Source organism: Protomyctophum parallelum (genome assembly GCF_964188405.1).
Source record: "Protomyctophum parallelum genome assembly, chromosome: 8".
Taxonomy (NCBI): Eukaryota; Metazoa; Chordata; class Actinopteri; order Myctophiformes; family Myctophidae; genus Protomyctophum; species Protomyctophum parallelum.
Window position 1 is genome coordinate 36,682,770 of NC_139703.1, and position 15,909 is coordinate 36,698,678.

Here is a 15,909-nt window from a genome sequence, read left to right on the forward strand (position 1 = left end):
TCTGGTCTGCAGACTGTACTCTGGTCTGCAGACTGTACTCTGGTCTCACACTGTACTCTGGTCTCACACTGTACTCTGTTCTACAGACTGTACTCTGGTCTCACTGTACTCTGGTCTGCAGACTGTACTCTGGTCCTCTGGTCTGCAGACTGTACTCTGGTCTCACACTGTACTCTGGTCTCACTGTACTCTGGTCTGCAGACTGTACTCTGGTCCTCTGGTCTGCAGACTGTACTCTGGTCTGCAGACTGTACTCTGGTCTCACACTGTACTCTGGTCTCACTGTACTCTGGTCTGCAGACTGTACTCTGGTCTGCAGACTGTACTCTGGTCTGCAGACTGTACTCTGGTCTGCAGACTGTACTCTGGTCTCACACTGTACTCTGGTCTGCAGACTGTACTCTGGTCTCACACTGTACTCTGGTCTCACACTGTACTCTGGTCTGCAGACTGTACTCTGGTCTGCAGACTGTACTCTGGTCTGCAGACTGTACTCTGGTCTCACACTGTACTCTGGTCTGCAGACTGTACTCTGGTCTGCAGACTGTACTCTGGTCTGCAGACTGTACTCTGGTCTGCAGACTGTACTCTGGTCTCACACTGTACTCTGGTCTGCAGACTGTACTCTGGTCTGCAGACTGTACTCTGGTCTCACACTGTACTCTGGTCTCACTGTACTCTGGTCTGCAGACTGTACTCTGGTCTGCAGACTGTACTCTGGTCTGCAGACTGTACTCTGGTCTGCAGACTGTACTCTGGTCTGCAGACTGTACTCTGGTCTCACACTGTACTCTGGTCTCACTGTACTCTGGTCTCACACTGTACTCTGGTCTCACTGTACTCTGGTCTGCAGACTGTACTCTGGTCTGCAGACTGTACTCTGGTCTGCAGACTGTACTCTGGTCTCACACTGTACTCTGGTCTCACTGTACTCTGGTCTGCAGACTGTACTCTGGTCTGCAGACTGTACTCTGGTCCTCTGGTCTGCAGACTGTACTCTGGTCTGCAGACTGTACTCTGGTCTCACACTGTACTCTGGTCTGCAGACTGTACTCTGGTCTCACACTGTACTCTGGTCTCACTGTACTCTGGTCTGCAGACTGTACTCTGGTCTGCAGACTGTACTCTGGTCTGCAGACTGTACTCTGGTCTGCAGACTGTACTCTGGTCTCACACTGTACTCTGGTCTGCAGACTGTACTCTGGTCTCACACTGTACTCTGGTCTCACACTGTACTCTGGTCTGCAGACTGTACTCTGGTCTGCAGACTGTACTCTGGTCTGCAGACTGTACTCTGGTCTCACACTGTACTCTGGTCTGCAGACTGTACTCTGGTCTGCAGACTGTACTCTGGTCTCACACTGTACTCTGGTCTCACTGTACTCTGGTCTCACACTGTACTCTGGTCTCACTGTACTCTGGTCTGCAGACTGTACTCTGGTCTGCAGACTGTACTCTGGTCTCACACTGTACTCTGGTCTGCAGACTGTACTCTGGTCTGCAGACTGTACTCTGGTCTCACACTGTACTCTGGTCTCACTGTACTCTGGTCTCACTGTACTCTGGTCTGCAGACTGTACTCTGGTCTCACTGTACTCTGGTCTCACTGTACTCTGGTCTGCAGACTGTACTCTGGTCTGCACACTGTACTCTGGTCTCACTGTACTCTGGTCTCACACTGTACTCTGGTCTCACTGTACTCTGGTCTGCAGACTGTACTCTGGTCTCACTGTACTCTGGTCTCACTGTACTCTGGTCTCACTGTACTCTGGTCTGCAGACTGTACTCTGGTCTCACTGTACTCTGGTCTGCAGACTGTACTCTGGTCTGCAGACTGTACTCTGGTCTCACACTGCAGGAAAACATTTTGTCTATCTTCGGTTGGGCGACACTGGCGGACGGACAGAGGAACCTAAATTATGCATTTGCCTTTCCTACTGTACATGCACAGCCTCTTACACGTGATAAATTACAAATAATAATAATAATAGCCTATAATATTGAAGCTTGAAATGACAGATCAGGGGAATATTTGCTACGCCTCACAGGCACAGAAAATATGTTCTGTAGGGAATAGAAGAGAGATGTGGTTGTTTGACCTTTCACATTTAAAGCCTGGTAAAGTACTGTACTACATTAGGCTAGTCAGTGGCGTAAAGTACGTATACACTGCTTACTCAAGCACAATTTTGAGGATTTTCTATGTCCATCTTTGAGGGTTTGTGGAGGAAACACAAACATTGAAGGCCATTCATAATGAATGGCCAACTTGGAGTGTTTCTGCAAACACAAACATCGCTTAAACTATATAGGGATTGTCCCGATACACTTTTTTCGCTTCCGATCCGATCCCGATACCTCCATTTCTGTGTTAGCCGATACCAATACTGAATACCGATACCAGCGTCATGATCTCATGTTGTGTTTTTATAGCGATCTGACTATATATCTCATGTTGTGTTTATAGCTATCTAGCTATATATCTTGTGTTATGTTTATAGCGGACTCCTCACTCAAATGTGCACTTGCAGTTTGGGCAACACCAAAGCAAACTCCACATGTCCCAAATTTTTATTTACCTGCCATAGTGTCAACCCCTTACCCCTGTGTCGGATCGCTGGTTAGACTGGCATATTCACCGATACCGATATGACCCGATATGACAAATACTGTATAAGGGCCGATCCGATACTTGTGTTTACGCTAGAGATGTCCCGATACTGTATCGGTATCGGGACATCTCTAACGTAAACATGATTGAAGACAAAGGTGAGGACGCAAATTGTGATTGGCCAGAATGAGACGATGTGTTACGGACGTGCAGTATGGTGATAAGATCGCCCCTCACTTCACACAGGTGTGATTTGTTTTACTTTACTGTCGTATTTCCAGTTTTCAATAGCTCCACTACTTTCAAATATTGTATTTTTACTTCACTACAATTACTTGAAAACTTTAGTTTCTAGTTACTTTGCAGATTTTGTGTATTATCACAAAACTTACATTAACCACTTCAGCCTCAATATATATTCATACAAGCTCACAACACGTTGCATCGCGACGCACTGTGAGCTTGTAGATCTGCTATTCGAAATGGGACATTCTGCATAATGAGTACTTTTGGCACTTTATGTACATTTTGATGCCAAGACAGTATTTCTATACGGATGTCCCGATCACATATTTTTGCTCCCGATCCGATTCCGATCTTTTGATTTTGAGTAATCTGCCAATACCAATTTTTCCCCGATCCGATATTTTCATAGAACACTTGTTGCCATATCACAATAGTACAATATCCACAATCACAGACAATATCCAGTCTAATATAATGATATGGATATAATATTCATACTAGGGATGTCCCTGCACATTTCTTTGCTCCCGATCTGATTACGATCATTTGAAAATGACGTGATCAGCCCCGATATCCGATCATCACGTGATCGGATCGGGGACAACCCTATATTTCTACATTGTGGTCTAGAGGGTATGTGCATGCTATGAAGTGAATGGAACATCGAGTCACACAACTTAACAAAATAACCTTTGACCGTTAACTTTTAACCCTGAAAAAAGTAAGAAAAATGCCTGTAATATATATATATATATATATATATATATATATATATTGTGATCATTAGAATGTCTAGAACATGTTTTATTTATTATTGTGAAAGATATATATGTATATATTTTAACATATTTTCCTCTGCGAAGTATATAGTGCAAAGTAGTAGTAAGGTTGAAATCTCTTTTTTTTTTTACAAATATAAATATATCCGGGGCTTGCAGGGTTAAAGACCACCCGGATCTGCCATGTTTACATAAATCTGGTGATGGCTTCATGCTCGCTGTGTGATATTCAATATGATATCAGTGATATCAGTCATTCAATATGGACCTCCACAAAAGCATCAAGGGGATAAAACGTACACAGTGTGGGGTGTCCCGTCTCTCGGCCGTTGGAACCATCATTTCTCGCAAAAAACATATCGGGGCCAAAATCGTTTTACAGACAATGGCATGAAAGGCGAGGCGACTATAATACACCACCCTGCAGAGCACAGCTTCAATATGCGTCCGTCAGGTGTTGTTCACAGAGAGAGGAAACCGGCACACCTAGCCCCCCTGGAGCACTATGAGTAGATGTTTATCTGAGGCTCGGTTTTCATGTGAGAACATTATCGGTAGGTAGCTAACTCTTTGGTTGGAGGGAAAAGGGAAAGGGAAAAATAGTAATATATACAGTAGGGCTATACTTTCCCCTGTTCGATTGAATGTTTTATGCCCCCATCAGAGCACGTTATTCAAAGATGCCGATCTGCATGATCGTCAGGGGGGGAATCAGCACAAATATCCTACGAGTAGTTAACAATGTGGACCCTGTTGTAAACAAGTGTAATGCTTAATTGGGTCGTCCACTCACAGTTAACAGTCTTTGTATTGAGTTTGTGCTTGAAATGTACTGTAATTCTACAAACTGTTGATTGATTGAAATACATATTTCAATCAATCAAAACCAAATGGACAGCGAAGTAAATACTAAATCGAGCAACTCAAAAACTGCCCGGGGTTGTTCACAAAAGCCTGAAGATAAAATGACCAAAAGTATTTTTTTTTAAAGTGAAATATCCCTTTAATACTTTTATGAAGTTTATGAAACCCCACAGACACAATTAACCAACTTTCACTTAACAAAAGAAAAATCCAAAAATCCAAAAATAGAAGATCTACAAGCTTACAACGCGTAGCCAATATGAGCCCATTGTACAGTAGCTTGCTGTAGATCAGCTCATTTTGGCCACTTTTCAGAATCAGGGGAGGGGGGATAGAAAGAAAGAAAATAGAAAGAAATATGCAGGGAAAAGAGATGCAGGGAAAAGAGATTCTCAAAAGATATCCTTGGCGCTATAGTATTTAAATTGCATTAAAAGCCCCACCATAGACTGTTTTAAATATTTCAACTCGTCTCTAGTACTTTCTACAGCGCGAGTAGGAGCCGTAGATGGTCCAGTCGATCCAGCGCCGGAATCTGGACACGGCCGTGTAGACCCCGGGGAAACGGGCGTCGCCGCAGCCGTGGCCCCAGGACACCACCCCGTAGACACGCCCCTCGCACACCAGGGGCCCTCCGGAATCTCCCTGCAACAACAAACAACAGGGGGTCAGGACAGCACGCCGTAGACACGCCCCTCGCACACCAGACTGATTAATTAGAGCGACAGAGAGAGGAGTGTGTGTGTGTGTGTGTGTGTGTGTGTGTGTGTGTGTGTGTGTGTGTGTGTGTGTGTGTGTGTGTGTGTGTGTGTGTGTGTGTGTGTGTGTGTGTGTGTGTGTGTGTGTGTGTGTGTGTGTCGGCGGCAGACACTGTGGAGGCACTGGGCAGACATTGGGGAGGCACTGGGCAGACACTGCGGAGGCACTGGGGAGGCACTGGGGGGACACTGGGGGGACACTGGGCAGACATTAGGGAGGCACTGGGGAGGCACTGGGCAGACATTGGGGAGGCACTGGGCAGACATTGGGGAGGCACTGGGGAGGCACTGGGCAGACATTGGGGAGGCACTGGGGAGGCACTGGGCAGACATTGGGGAGGCACTGGGGAGGCACTGCGCAGACATTGGGGAGGCACTGGGGAGGCACTGGGCAGACATTGGGGAGGCACTGGGGAGGCACTGGGCAGACATTGGGGAGGCACTGGGGAGGCACTGGGCAGACATTGGGGAGGCACTGGGCAGACATTGGGGAGGCACTGGGGAGGCACTGTGCAGACATTGGGGAGGCACTGGGGAGGCACTGGGCAGACATTGGGGAGGCACTGGGCAGACATTGGGGAGGCACTGGGGAGGCACTGGGCAGACATTGGGGAGGCACTGGGGAGGCACTGGGGAGGCACTGGGGAGACATTGAGGAGGCACTGGGGAGGCACTGGGGAGACATTGGGGAGGCACTGGGGAGACATTGGGGAGGCACTGGGCAGACATTGGGGAGGCACTGGGGAGGCATTGGGCAGACATTGGGGAGACATGGGGAAGCACTGGGGAGGCACTGGGGGGACACTGGGGGGACACTGGGCAGACATTGGGGAGGCACTGGGGAGGCACTGGGGAGGCACTGGGGAGGCACTGGGCAGACACTGGGGAGGCACCATGGCGGACATTGGGGAGGCACTGGGCAGACATTGGGGAGGCACTGGGGAGGCACTGGGGAGACATTGGGGAGGCACTGGGGAGACATTGGGGAGGCACTGGGGAGGCACTGGGGAGGCACTGGGGAGGCACTGGGGAGACATTGGGGAGGCACTGGGGAGGACGATGACGGAGGGGCGCCGTCTCTACCGAACTTCTAGAGATCTACAAGCTTTTGAGCTTGTAGATCTGCTATTGTGTTAAAGTGTAAAAACAGCCATTATGACGGCATCAAGGTCCGCCAAAATACATTTTAGTCGACTAAATCAACTAGACTAAAACATTCCAGGTGAGTAAAATGTGACTGAAACTAAAACAACACTGGTACCTTTCATGTGTCCTTGCATGCTTCCTAAAACAACACTGGTACCTTGCATGCGTCCTTGCATGCGTCCTAAAACAACACTGGTACTTTGCATGCGTCCTTAAACAACACTGGTACCTTGCATGCGTCCTTGCATGCTTCCTAAAACAACACTGGTACCTTGCATGCGTCCTAAAACAACACTGGTACCTTGCACGCGTCCTAAAACAACACTGGTACCTTGCATGCGTCCTAAAACAACACTGGTACCTTGCATGCGTCCTAAAACAACACTGGTACCTTGCATGCATCCTAAAACAACACTGGTACCTTGCATGCGTCCTAAAACAACACTGGTACCTTGCATGCATCCTAAAACAACACTGGTACCTTGCATGCGTCCTAAAACAACACTGGTAACTTGCATGCATCCTAAAACAACACTGGTACCTTGCATGCATCCTAAAACAACACTGGTACCTTGTACGCGTCCTAAAACAACACTGGTACCTTGCATGCATCCTAAAACAACACTGGTACCTTGTACGCGTCCTAAAACAACACTGGTACCTTGCATGCATCCTAAAACAACACTGGTACCTTGCACGCGTCCTTGCATGCTTCCTAAAACAACACTGGTACCTTGCACGCGTCCTTGCATGCTTCCTAAAACAACACTGGTACCTTGCATGCGTCCTAAAACAACACTGGTACCTTGCATGTGTCCTTGCATGCGTCCTAAAACAACACTGGTACCTTGCATGTGTCCTTGCACGCGTCCTAAAACAACACTGGTACCTTGCATTCATCCTAAAACAACACTGGTACCTTGCATGCGTCCTTGCACGCGTCCTAAAACAACACTGGTACCTTGCATTCATCCTAAAACAACACTGGTACCTTGCACGCGTCCTTGTATGCGTCCTAAAACAACACTGGTACCTTGCATGCGTCCTTGCATGCGTCCTAAAACAACACTGATACCTTGCATGCGTCCTTGCATGCGTCCTAAAACAACACTGGTACCTTGCATGCGTCCTTGCCGCCCGTGGCATAGCCGGCACAGATCATGTTGGCGCTGATGTTTCCGTTGAAGGACCGGCTGCCGTTGCAGCGGGCGCTGGAGACGATGGGCACCTTGACGGCGCGCAGGGTGAAGGGGCTGGGCTGCTGCTGCTGGCCCCCACCACCACCAGCACCACCCAGACCCAGACCCAGGCCCAGGCCCAGACCCGTGGAGCCCCAGCCGGACACCCGGCACACCCTGCCCTCCGCCACCCCGGTGCTCTGTTGGGGCAGCGGGGCCAGTGACACCCAGCGGTTCAGCGCCATGGGAGCTCGCAGCTGGACACAGGGGGGGTGGGGGGGGGGGAAGAAGAACTACATCGTTAGGCATTTAGCAGACGCTCTTAATCCATTCTGACCTGAGATCAGATTCTAAAAATGTCTTCTACGTCAGTCGCTCTACGATTTTTCAAAAATAGCAGACCTACAAGTTCAGAAGAACTTGTACATCTGCTATTTTTCAATAGCTAAAGTATAACAGAATGCTTGAAACACCAAAAGGGGCTCCCGCCCAAAATGGGTTAATCCATTTAGACCTGGCGTCAAAATGAAAAGAAATGTCTTCCTGACAGTTTTCTGATGTTTCTATATCAGTGGTATACTCAATATTTCATGTCAAGGACCCCAAAAATTATATGTATCTGCTTTAAAACACCAAATGGGTGTTCCCGCCCAAAATGGGTTAATCCAGAGGCACTTACAGTAAGCAAGAACAACACATAGTAAATACATGAAATACTGTGTACCCTGTGTCAATTATCTAATGTGATCCTGGGCTCTACTGCACCCTTTGCCAACCTAGTCCCCATATATGGGGGACAAGGGGAGCGCAACGGACTTGAACTCATGCTTCCTTCATGCCTGAGTGTCCTTGCTCCTTTACACCTGACAGGGGGACCCTGGTTCCCTGGTTGGACGTAGCGCCTGGAAGGAACACGTTATTCCAACCAGTTCCTTTCCCCTCCATCAGGCGCCCCGGCTGGCCAGGGGGAGGTAGTTTAGAGACCAGGATTATTGCATGTTTTTTGTGAGGGTACCTACCCTAGGGGACACGGGGAGAACATGCAAACTCCACACAGGAAGGCCCTTTCGCATTCCTAAGCCAATTATTTGAATGGCCAGTGGAGTCTTACCGGAGACTTTGGGATCTTAGGCCCAAACAACACCAATGCAACGAGTCCTTGCAACAAAACAGTTTTAAGGACATCATGGATTGTCATCATGGATAATTAATGGTCGCGTGCAACTACTCACAACCGTTTGGTTGCAAGGAGTTGCATGGGCGGTTCATTGGTGTGGTTTTGGCCTAACATCCCAAAACCCCTGGGGGGGGGGGTTCCCCTCCCGCCCGGCCTGCACCCCACTTTGAGAAGCACCGTTCTCTCTCTACCTTGATGAGCATAATGTCAGCGTTGTTGGTGCTGCTGTTGTACAGAGGGTGCACGACCAGCCGCTGGGGTTTGGAGTACTGCTCGGTTCCCTCGTAGAACCCTATTGTGTTGTCCCCCGCCACCATCATCATGTGGTCCTTCCTAGAAGAGGCCATCACAGAGGGACTGTTATCTGCTGTCTGTTGAGCCTGTTATGGTTTTACAGTTTATGTCCTTTATAAGGCAGTATAGGTTCGCAACTTAGGTTTGTGTCAATACAGCATGGAAACGTGGACATATTTTTTTAGTTTGGGCTAAATCTGCATCAAATGGTGGTCTGTGGCTCAAATGGAGAATAAAGAATGGGCCTTGATATGAAAAAGGTTGAAAACCACTGGAGCACATGTGTGTGTGTGCGTGCGTGCGTGCCTGTGAACAAGTAGGCTATAGAGTTTAGTGCTGTATCGTTTGTTACGGGCTGTATTGTTCACCGTTGTGTCCTTTTGTACTCGTTGTACTCTTTGATGCTGTATTTCCCCCCTGGGGGGTTAATAAAATGTTATCCTATTCATATTTTAAAACAATGTCCTTAAATACTAGAGGTGTCTGTCTGTGTGTTGAAGGAACAATGTCCTTATGCTGTAGTTTACATACTAGAAGTGTCTGTCTGTCTGTTGAAGGAACAATGTCCTTATGCTGTGGTTTAAATACTAGAAGTGTCTGTCTGTCTGTTGAAGGAACAATGGGTTACTGTCTGAAGGCTGGGGGGCGGGGGCTAGGGGGGGGGAATGTGACGGAAACCTATACCCCGTTTCTGTCATCGGACAATAATATCACACACACATCTCTGTGCACGCACGCACGCACACACGCACGAGAAAGAGCGGCCCTCCGCAAAATTCACAAGCTAAACATTTTTTTGGAAGTTTGGAAAATTCTGTTAGTTTACATCCAAAATATGGCAATTTGAAACGTGAACCGTGGCTTCTACTCACCCGATGTTGCAGTGTGCCGCGGTCAGCACCCAGGACCTGTGGACCAGCGCTCCGCCGCAGAAGTGCTGTCCCCGGGTGCTCTGCAGCGACACCATGTATTTGATGGAGTTGGGGGCAGGCGTGTAGCCCCCCACGATACGGCCCTGCACGGGCAGCCTGCCTGCCCGGGGGGGAGGAAACACAAGACACTAGAGCTGAGCTTCACAATGACACAGGAAAACATCAATAATATGTCCACACATGGACAAAAATGTGTCCGTGGCAAGACAATTATTAGATTTTGTTTTAGAGCAGCTCAGTGGCCTTGTGCTTAGCCTTAGAGTGTCCGCCCTGAGACTGGGAGGTCGGGGGTTCAATCCCCGGCCGGGTCATACCAAAGACTGTAATAATGGGACCCAGTGCTTGACACTCAGCATCAAGGGTTGTATCAAGGTAGTGTCATGTCCACTTGTACATCAAGCTGCCTCACAGTACAGAAACAGGAGATAGGCTCCTGCCCCTATGGGCCCCATGGCTCGACAAGGCTACTTACTATGTTATATTATTTTTGACCCAATTACTGAATGTCAATGTTTCTTCAGAATATATATGACACTGATTTACTATATTTACCGCACTGTTGTGACGAAAAGAGATCTGAGCCAGAAGGCAAAGCTCTCCGTCTACCGAGCAATCTTCGTTCCTACTCTCACCTATGGTCATGAAGTGTGGCGGTCCATTTCATTTGAACTACCTTCAAGGAACGCGGAAGGTCCCACTCAACCCACTTTGGGCGCCCTCTAGTGGCAATGATATCAGACTTTGGCACTCAAAGGCCGCTGTGGTGGGGTAGAGGGAAAAGTGGACGGGGCCGAGTACAGATCTCTGAGGTATACCGCGGTCAAAGAGGTACAGCGTTTGACTAGGAAGTAGTTTGCCTATGACCTTGGGATACATCACTGAGCATACGTCCCAGGTGCATCCATGTATTTTCGTTCTGAGGTGACAACCAAGTATAGTCTGGTGACCACCGGAGAGACGGACGACAGCCGGAATGTAGACGGCACCCCGGGAGCAGTATGGGTTGGCGCCCCCAGACATCGGTGAGGCCTTTAGGCAGAGCCCAGCGGTGGAGCCTGCAGAACCACTGGGGCTCATCAATCCACCACTCCTGAATGAAGTGTCTGTCTGGTGCTGGGAGTCTGGTGCAACGAACAGGTCCCGGTGCTGGGAGTCTGGTGCAACGAACAGGTCCTGGTGCTGGGAGTCTGGTGCAACGAACAGGTCCTGGTGCTGGGAGTCTGGTGCAACAAACAGGTCCTGGTGCTGGGAGTCTGGTGCAACGCACAGGTCCTGGCGGTACTCCTGGTGAGAGCAGGAGTGGACCTGGTGAGACGTAGGAGGGGCCCGGACAGGAGACAACCCACAGAGCCTAGTCCCTCCATGTGCCAGAATGGTGCCTCTCAGTCCTGGCAGAGTAGTTCCGGAGTGGTTCCAACAGATTGTGTGGCCCTGGTCTTTCCCTAGTGGGTCTGATGGAGGGTATAGCTACTGGGACGTAAGTCGGGACTTGATCACCCCGGCTGGGTCACCTGAGTGAGGGGTATGATGTTGGGAGACCCGAAACCCTGATGATCTCGGGATACATCACTGAGGATACGTCCCAGGTGCATCCATGCCATGTATTTTCATTCTGCCTTGATTTACATTTGAAAACATTACATGAGCAACTAGCCTACGGTATATTGATTTTAAGAATTCTGTTTTATCTTCATTTGCCTAAAGGAAGTGAAGGAAGGAAGTGAAGGAAATGGATAAAGTAGGCCGCAATTAAGTAGATAGATCACATCAAAAAATGACCATGCATTTCACAATATTACATAGAAAATAACCTCTAAATAGGCTTAAGAAGGTGTGGTGGGAAATAGTTCCCAGTGAAATGTGCTAATTATGCAACCGAGTGCTGCCTTTGTCTCCGTGCTGTAATTTTAGAGAACCTTTTTTAGAACACCACGTCTTCGTTTCCAACAGGAGCTGTTTCTACTACTGTATACATTTCGCTCTAAACACCTGGTTGTAAATCAAGAGAGCTTCAGTTCAAGCAACAATAAGGACACAAACACGTGAAGTGAACTAATCCCTCTGCTCAAGGCCATTGACCTTGGCTAAACAATTAGCGGATTCTACTGTCACCTGGGAGGCAGGCGCTCCTCGTGCACCGCAGAATGAAGGTAACAGTACAGTACACAGCCCCCCGCCCAGCCCCTCGCCCAGAATGAAGGTAACAGTACAGTACACAGCCCCCCGCCCAGCCCCTCGCCCAGAATGAAGGTAACAGTACAGTACACAGCCCCCCGCCCAGCCCCTCGCCCAGAATGAAGGTAACAGTACAGTACACAGCCCCCCGCCCAGCCCAGAATGAAGGTAACAGTACAGTATACAGCCCCCCGCCCAGCCCCTCGCCCAGAATGAAGGTAACAGTACAGTACACAGCCCCCCGCCCAGCCCCTCGCCCAGAATGAAGGTAACAGTACAGTATACAGCCCCCCGCCCAGTCATCCCCTCGCCCAGAATGAAGGTAACAGTACAGTACACAGCCCTCCGCCCAGTCAGCCCCTCGTCCAGAATGAAGGTAACAGTACAGTACACAGCCCCTCGCCCAGAATGAAGGTAACAGTATACAGTAAACAGCCCAATTATCCAATTATCAATGTAATTCCTATTATAATTAAACTCTATAACTTTATTATTGTTCATCATTACCACTTCAATTCCCCGTTTGGACGGAGCTCTGATTGTTCTCGGCCTATTGTCTTAAATTAGCCTGTCACATCCTGTACAACAACTAAAAGAAGAAAAGAAAAAAAATGTTTTGTTCTCTCCTCTGCTTCTGCTGTTTTTCTTTTGTCTTTGTTTTTCTCGCTTTTGTCTTCTTACTTTGTTTTTGTTTTGTCAGTAACTAATGTTACTTTCAAAAAGGGTTAGGCAAAATAAGCTTCGGCTTTAGCCTACACCTTTTCGGTGCTAAACTTGACTTTACAATCTGTCTTTAAAATGTAAAAAATGTAAGTACAGAAATAAACTATTCATTCATTCATTCATTCATTCGTACAGTAAACAGCCCCTCGCCCAGCTCTGAAACAGAGAGGGGCTTTGGCTCGCTCTGTGTTATGCAACAACCGCAACTGTCTGTACTGTACATTGGCCTCAGGCTATAGGAGACATTATAGGAATTATAACGGTCACTTAATGTATACAGTAACTCTGTGAGGCCACACATGTATATGGCCTATATGTATGTAGGCCTACTTAAACATTTTATTGTTGATTTATATTATTCATTTATTTTTTTATTTTACGCTTGTGAGCTGCAATTTTCACTATACTTGTAGCATATTAATTTATGAAAACAATAACATAAATGTTATAATGTGGAGATATACAAGGATTTTGCCTGAACTTTTGAATACAGAGGTGGGTGTGATGTCCTGAATTAATCATAAACCATTATGATAGGGTGAAGTCTTATAAAGTGAAAAAAGACGATAAAGTCCTTCCTACATGCTCTGTAAACTGACTGACTATTCTATTTGTATTTGCTAACCTATTGTGTTAGATCAGATTCACACTTTAAAATGTTACTTTAGTAAGGTATGATCTGGTATCAAAATATACTTAAAGTATGTCCAAATCTTTTTATTATGGCAGTCGCTGTACCGCACTGTTGTGACGAACCACGGAGCCAGAAGGCAAAGCTCTCTGTCTTCCGAGCAATCTTCGTTCCTACTCTCACCTATGGTCATGAAGTGTTCCTACTCTCACCTACTGTATGGTCATGAAGTGTTCCTATACTCTCACCTATGGTCATGAAGTGTTCCTATACTCTCACCTATGGTCATGAAGTGTTCCTACTCTCACCTATGGTCATGAAGTGTTCCTACTCTCACCTATGGTCATGAAGTGTTCCTACTCTCACCTACTGTATGGTCATGAAGTGTTCCTATACTCTCACCTATGGTCATGAAGTGTTCCTACTCTCACCTATGGTCATGAAGTGTTCCTACTCTCACCTATGGTCATGAAGTGTTCCTACTCTCACCTATGGTCATGAAGTGTTCCTACTCTCACCTATGGTCATGAAGTGTTCCTACTCTCACCTATGGTCATGAATTGAGGGTCATACCCGAGAGAATAAGGTTGCCTATACAAGCGACCAAAATGCCTTAGCTGGCTCCCTTAGAGATAGGGTGAGAAGTTACGTCACGCCACGCGAGAGAGACTTGGAGAATACCTGCTGCTTCTTTGCTTGGAAAGCAAGCCAGCTTAGGTGGTTCAGGGCATCTAGTAAGGATGCCTCCCGAGCGTCTCCCTAGGGAGGTCCTCCATGCACTGCACGTCCCACTGGGAGAAGACCCCAGAGGCAGACCAAGGATGAGATGGAGGGATTATATCTCCAGACATGGCCTTCATGGAACGTCTTGGGATCGCCCAGAATGACGTTACTAATGTTGCTCTGGAGAGGGAAGTCTGGAGCACTCTGGTGGAGCTGTTGCCCCCCCCCCCCCCCCCCCTGTCTCCGCGCAACATATTTACAGATGGGGGGGTCGGTGGCCAAATACAGATAATTCTGGGGGTCCTTGACATGAAAATGTTTGAGAACGAATGACATAGAAACATAGAAGGCATTTGTAGAATCGTCCTCTGGTCTAAATGGGCTATATAATATAGAATATATATATATATATATATATATATATATATATATATAATATGAGAATATAATACTCACAGTCCACCGGAAACATCATCTCCAGCAGACAGCACAGACACACCGACAGGAGGGTCGTCATCATCGCGCAGACTATACCAGATGACCAGATGACCAGATAACCAGTGAACCAGATGACCAGATGACCAGATGACCAGTGAACCAGATGACCAGAGAACCAGATAACCAGATGACCAGATGACCAGAGAACCAGAGAACCAGAGAACCAGAGAAACAGAGAACCAGCACAACTCTGGGGGGGAGTTGGTAGGTCAGCGATGTCTTCTAGAAGTCTTCTAGTCTATAGTCTAGTAGTTAACAGTATATACACCACCAGCACACGACCTTTGTTGCTCTACTGTATAATACTGTCTCTCCTGTCCTGTCCACCTGTCCACCTGTGTGTCGTCGTCGTCGTCGTCGTCCCCCCCTCCCCTCTGCCACCACGGTAACCACCACACAACTGTCTGTGAAACGGGAGTCCGTCCCAGCCTCGGGGTGGGAAACCTCATATGTCTTCCCCCAACCCCCAAAACTGCATTTTCCACCTATAGGATTCAATTTACAGTTTAGGCATTTAGCAGACTATTTACAGTAAGCGAGAACAACACATGGTAATGCATGAAATATACATAGAAATAGTCATCAAGGATCATAATTCATATAAGCAAGATGAGAGCCTAACAGTAGTGTGTAGTACAGTACAGTCTAGCAGTAGATTATCTGTACAATGAAATACAGTATGTATAGGATTCAAATTCAAAGGTAGAAAAATTTAGCCGATCGGCAAGATCTCGCAGAATCTTTAGCTACTGTTGATGCTTTAGCGTGACGCTGTGGTCGGATTATAAGTAAGGACGTTTAATTTATACCAAAACAAATGAATCTTTAGCTACTGTTGATGCTTTAGCGTGACGCTGTGGTAGAATTATAAGTAAGGACGTTTCATTTATACCAAAACAAATGCGAAAAGTTAAACGATGGGAGATAAGAGGTTCCTGCCCCGACAGCAACGATATGATTGAGACGGGGCCGGAGAGAGAGAGAGAGAGAGAGAGAGAGAGAGAGAGAGAGAGAGAGAGAACAAGGTTCACCTTCATGAGGCATCCTTCATTAAGTCACAGCTCTCCTTCCTGACTGCTGTAAATGCCTTGCATTGTTGTTGCCATGGTGACCGTGGAGCTGTATCAGGCAGCCAGCCCCAGCCTGTCAACACACTGCAGCTTCTCCCTGCTGA

The 15,909-nt window shown here is 47.5% G+C and overlaps 1 protein-coding gene across 1 annotated transcript; it reads right to left on the minus strand.

Moving 5' to 3' along the window:
- Positions 1-4,974: 4,974 nt before the first annotated feature.
- Positions 4,975-14,754, minus strand: LOC310863012 (trypsin; the record flags this gene model as incomplete). Its single annotated transcript, XM_083771134.1, has 5 exons — positions 4,975-5,145; positions 7,522-7,839; positions 8,951-9,092; positions 9,926-10,085; positions 14,694-14,754. 5 exons carry the CDS (start codon positions 14,752-14,754, stop codon positions 4,975-4,977), a joined length of 852 nt encoding a protein of 283 aa, XP_083627260.1.
- Between the last annotated feature and the right edge of the window lie 1,155 nt (positions 14,755-15,909).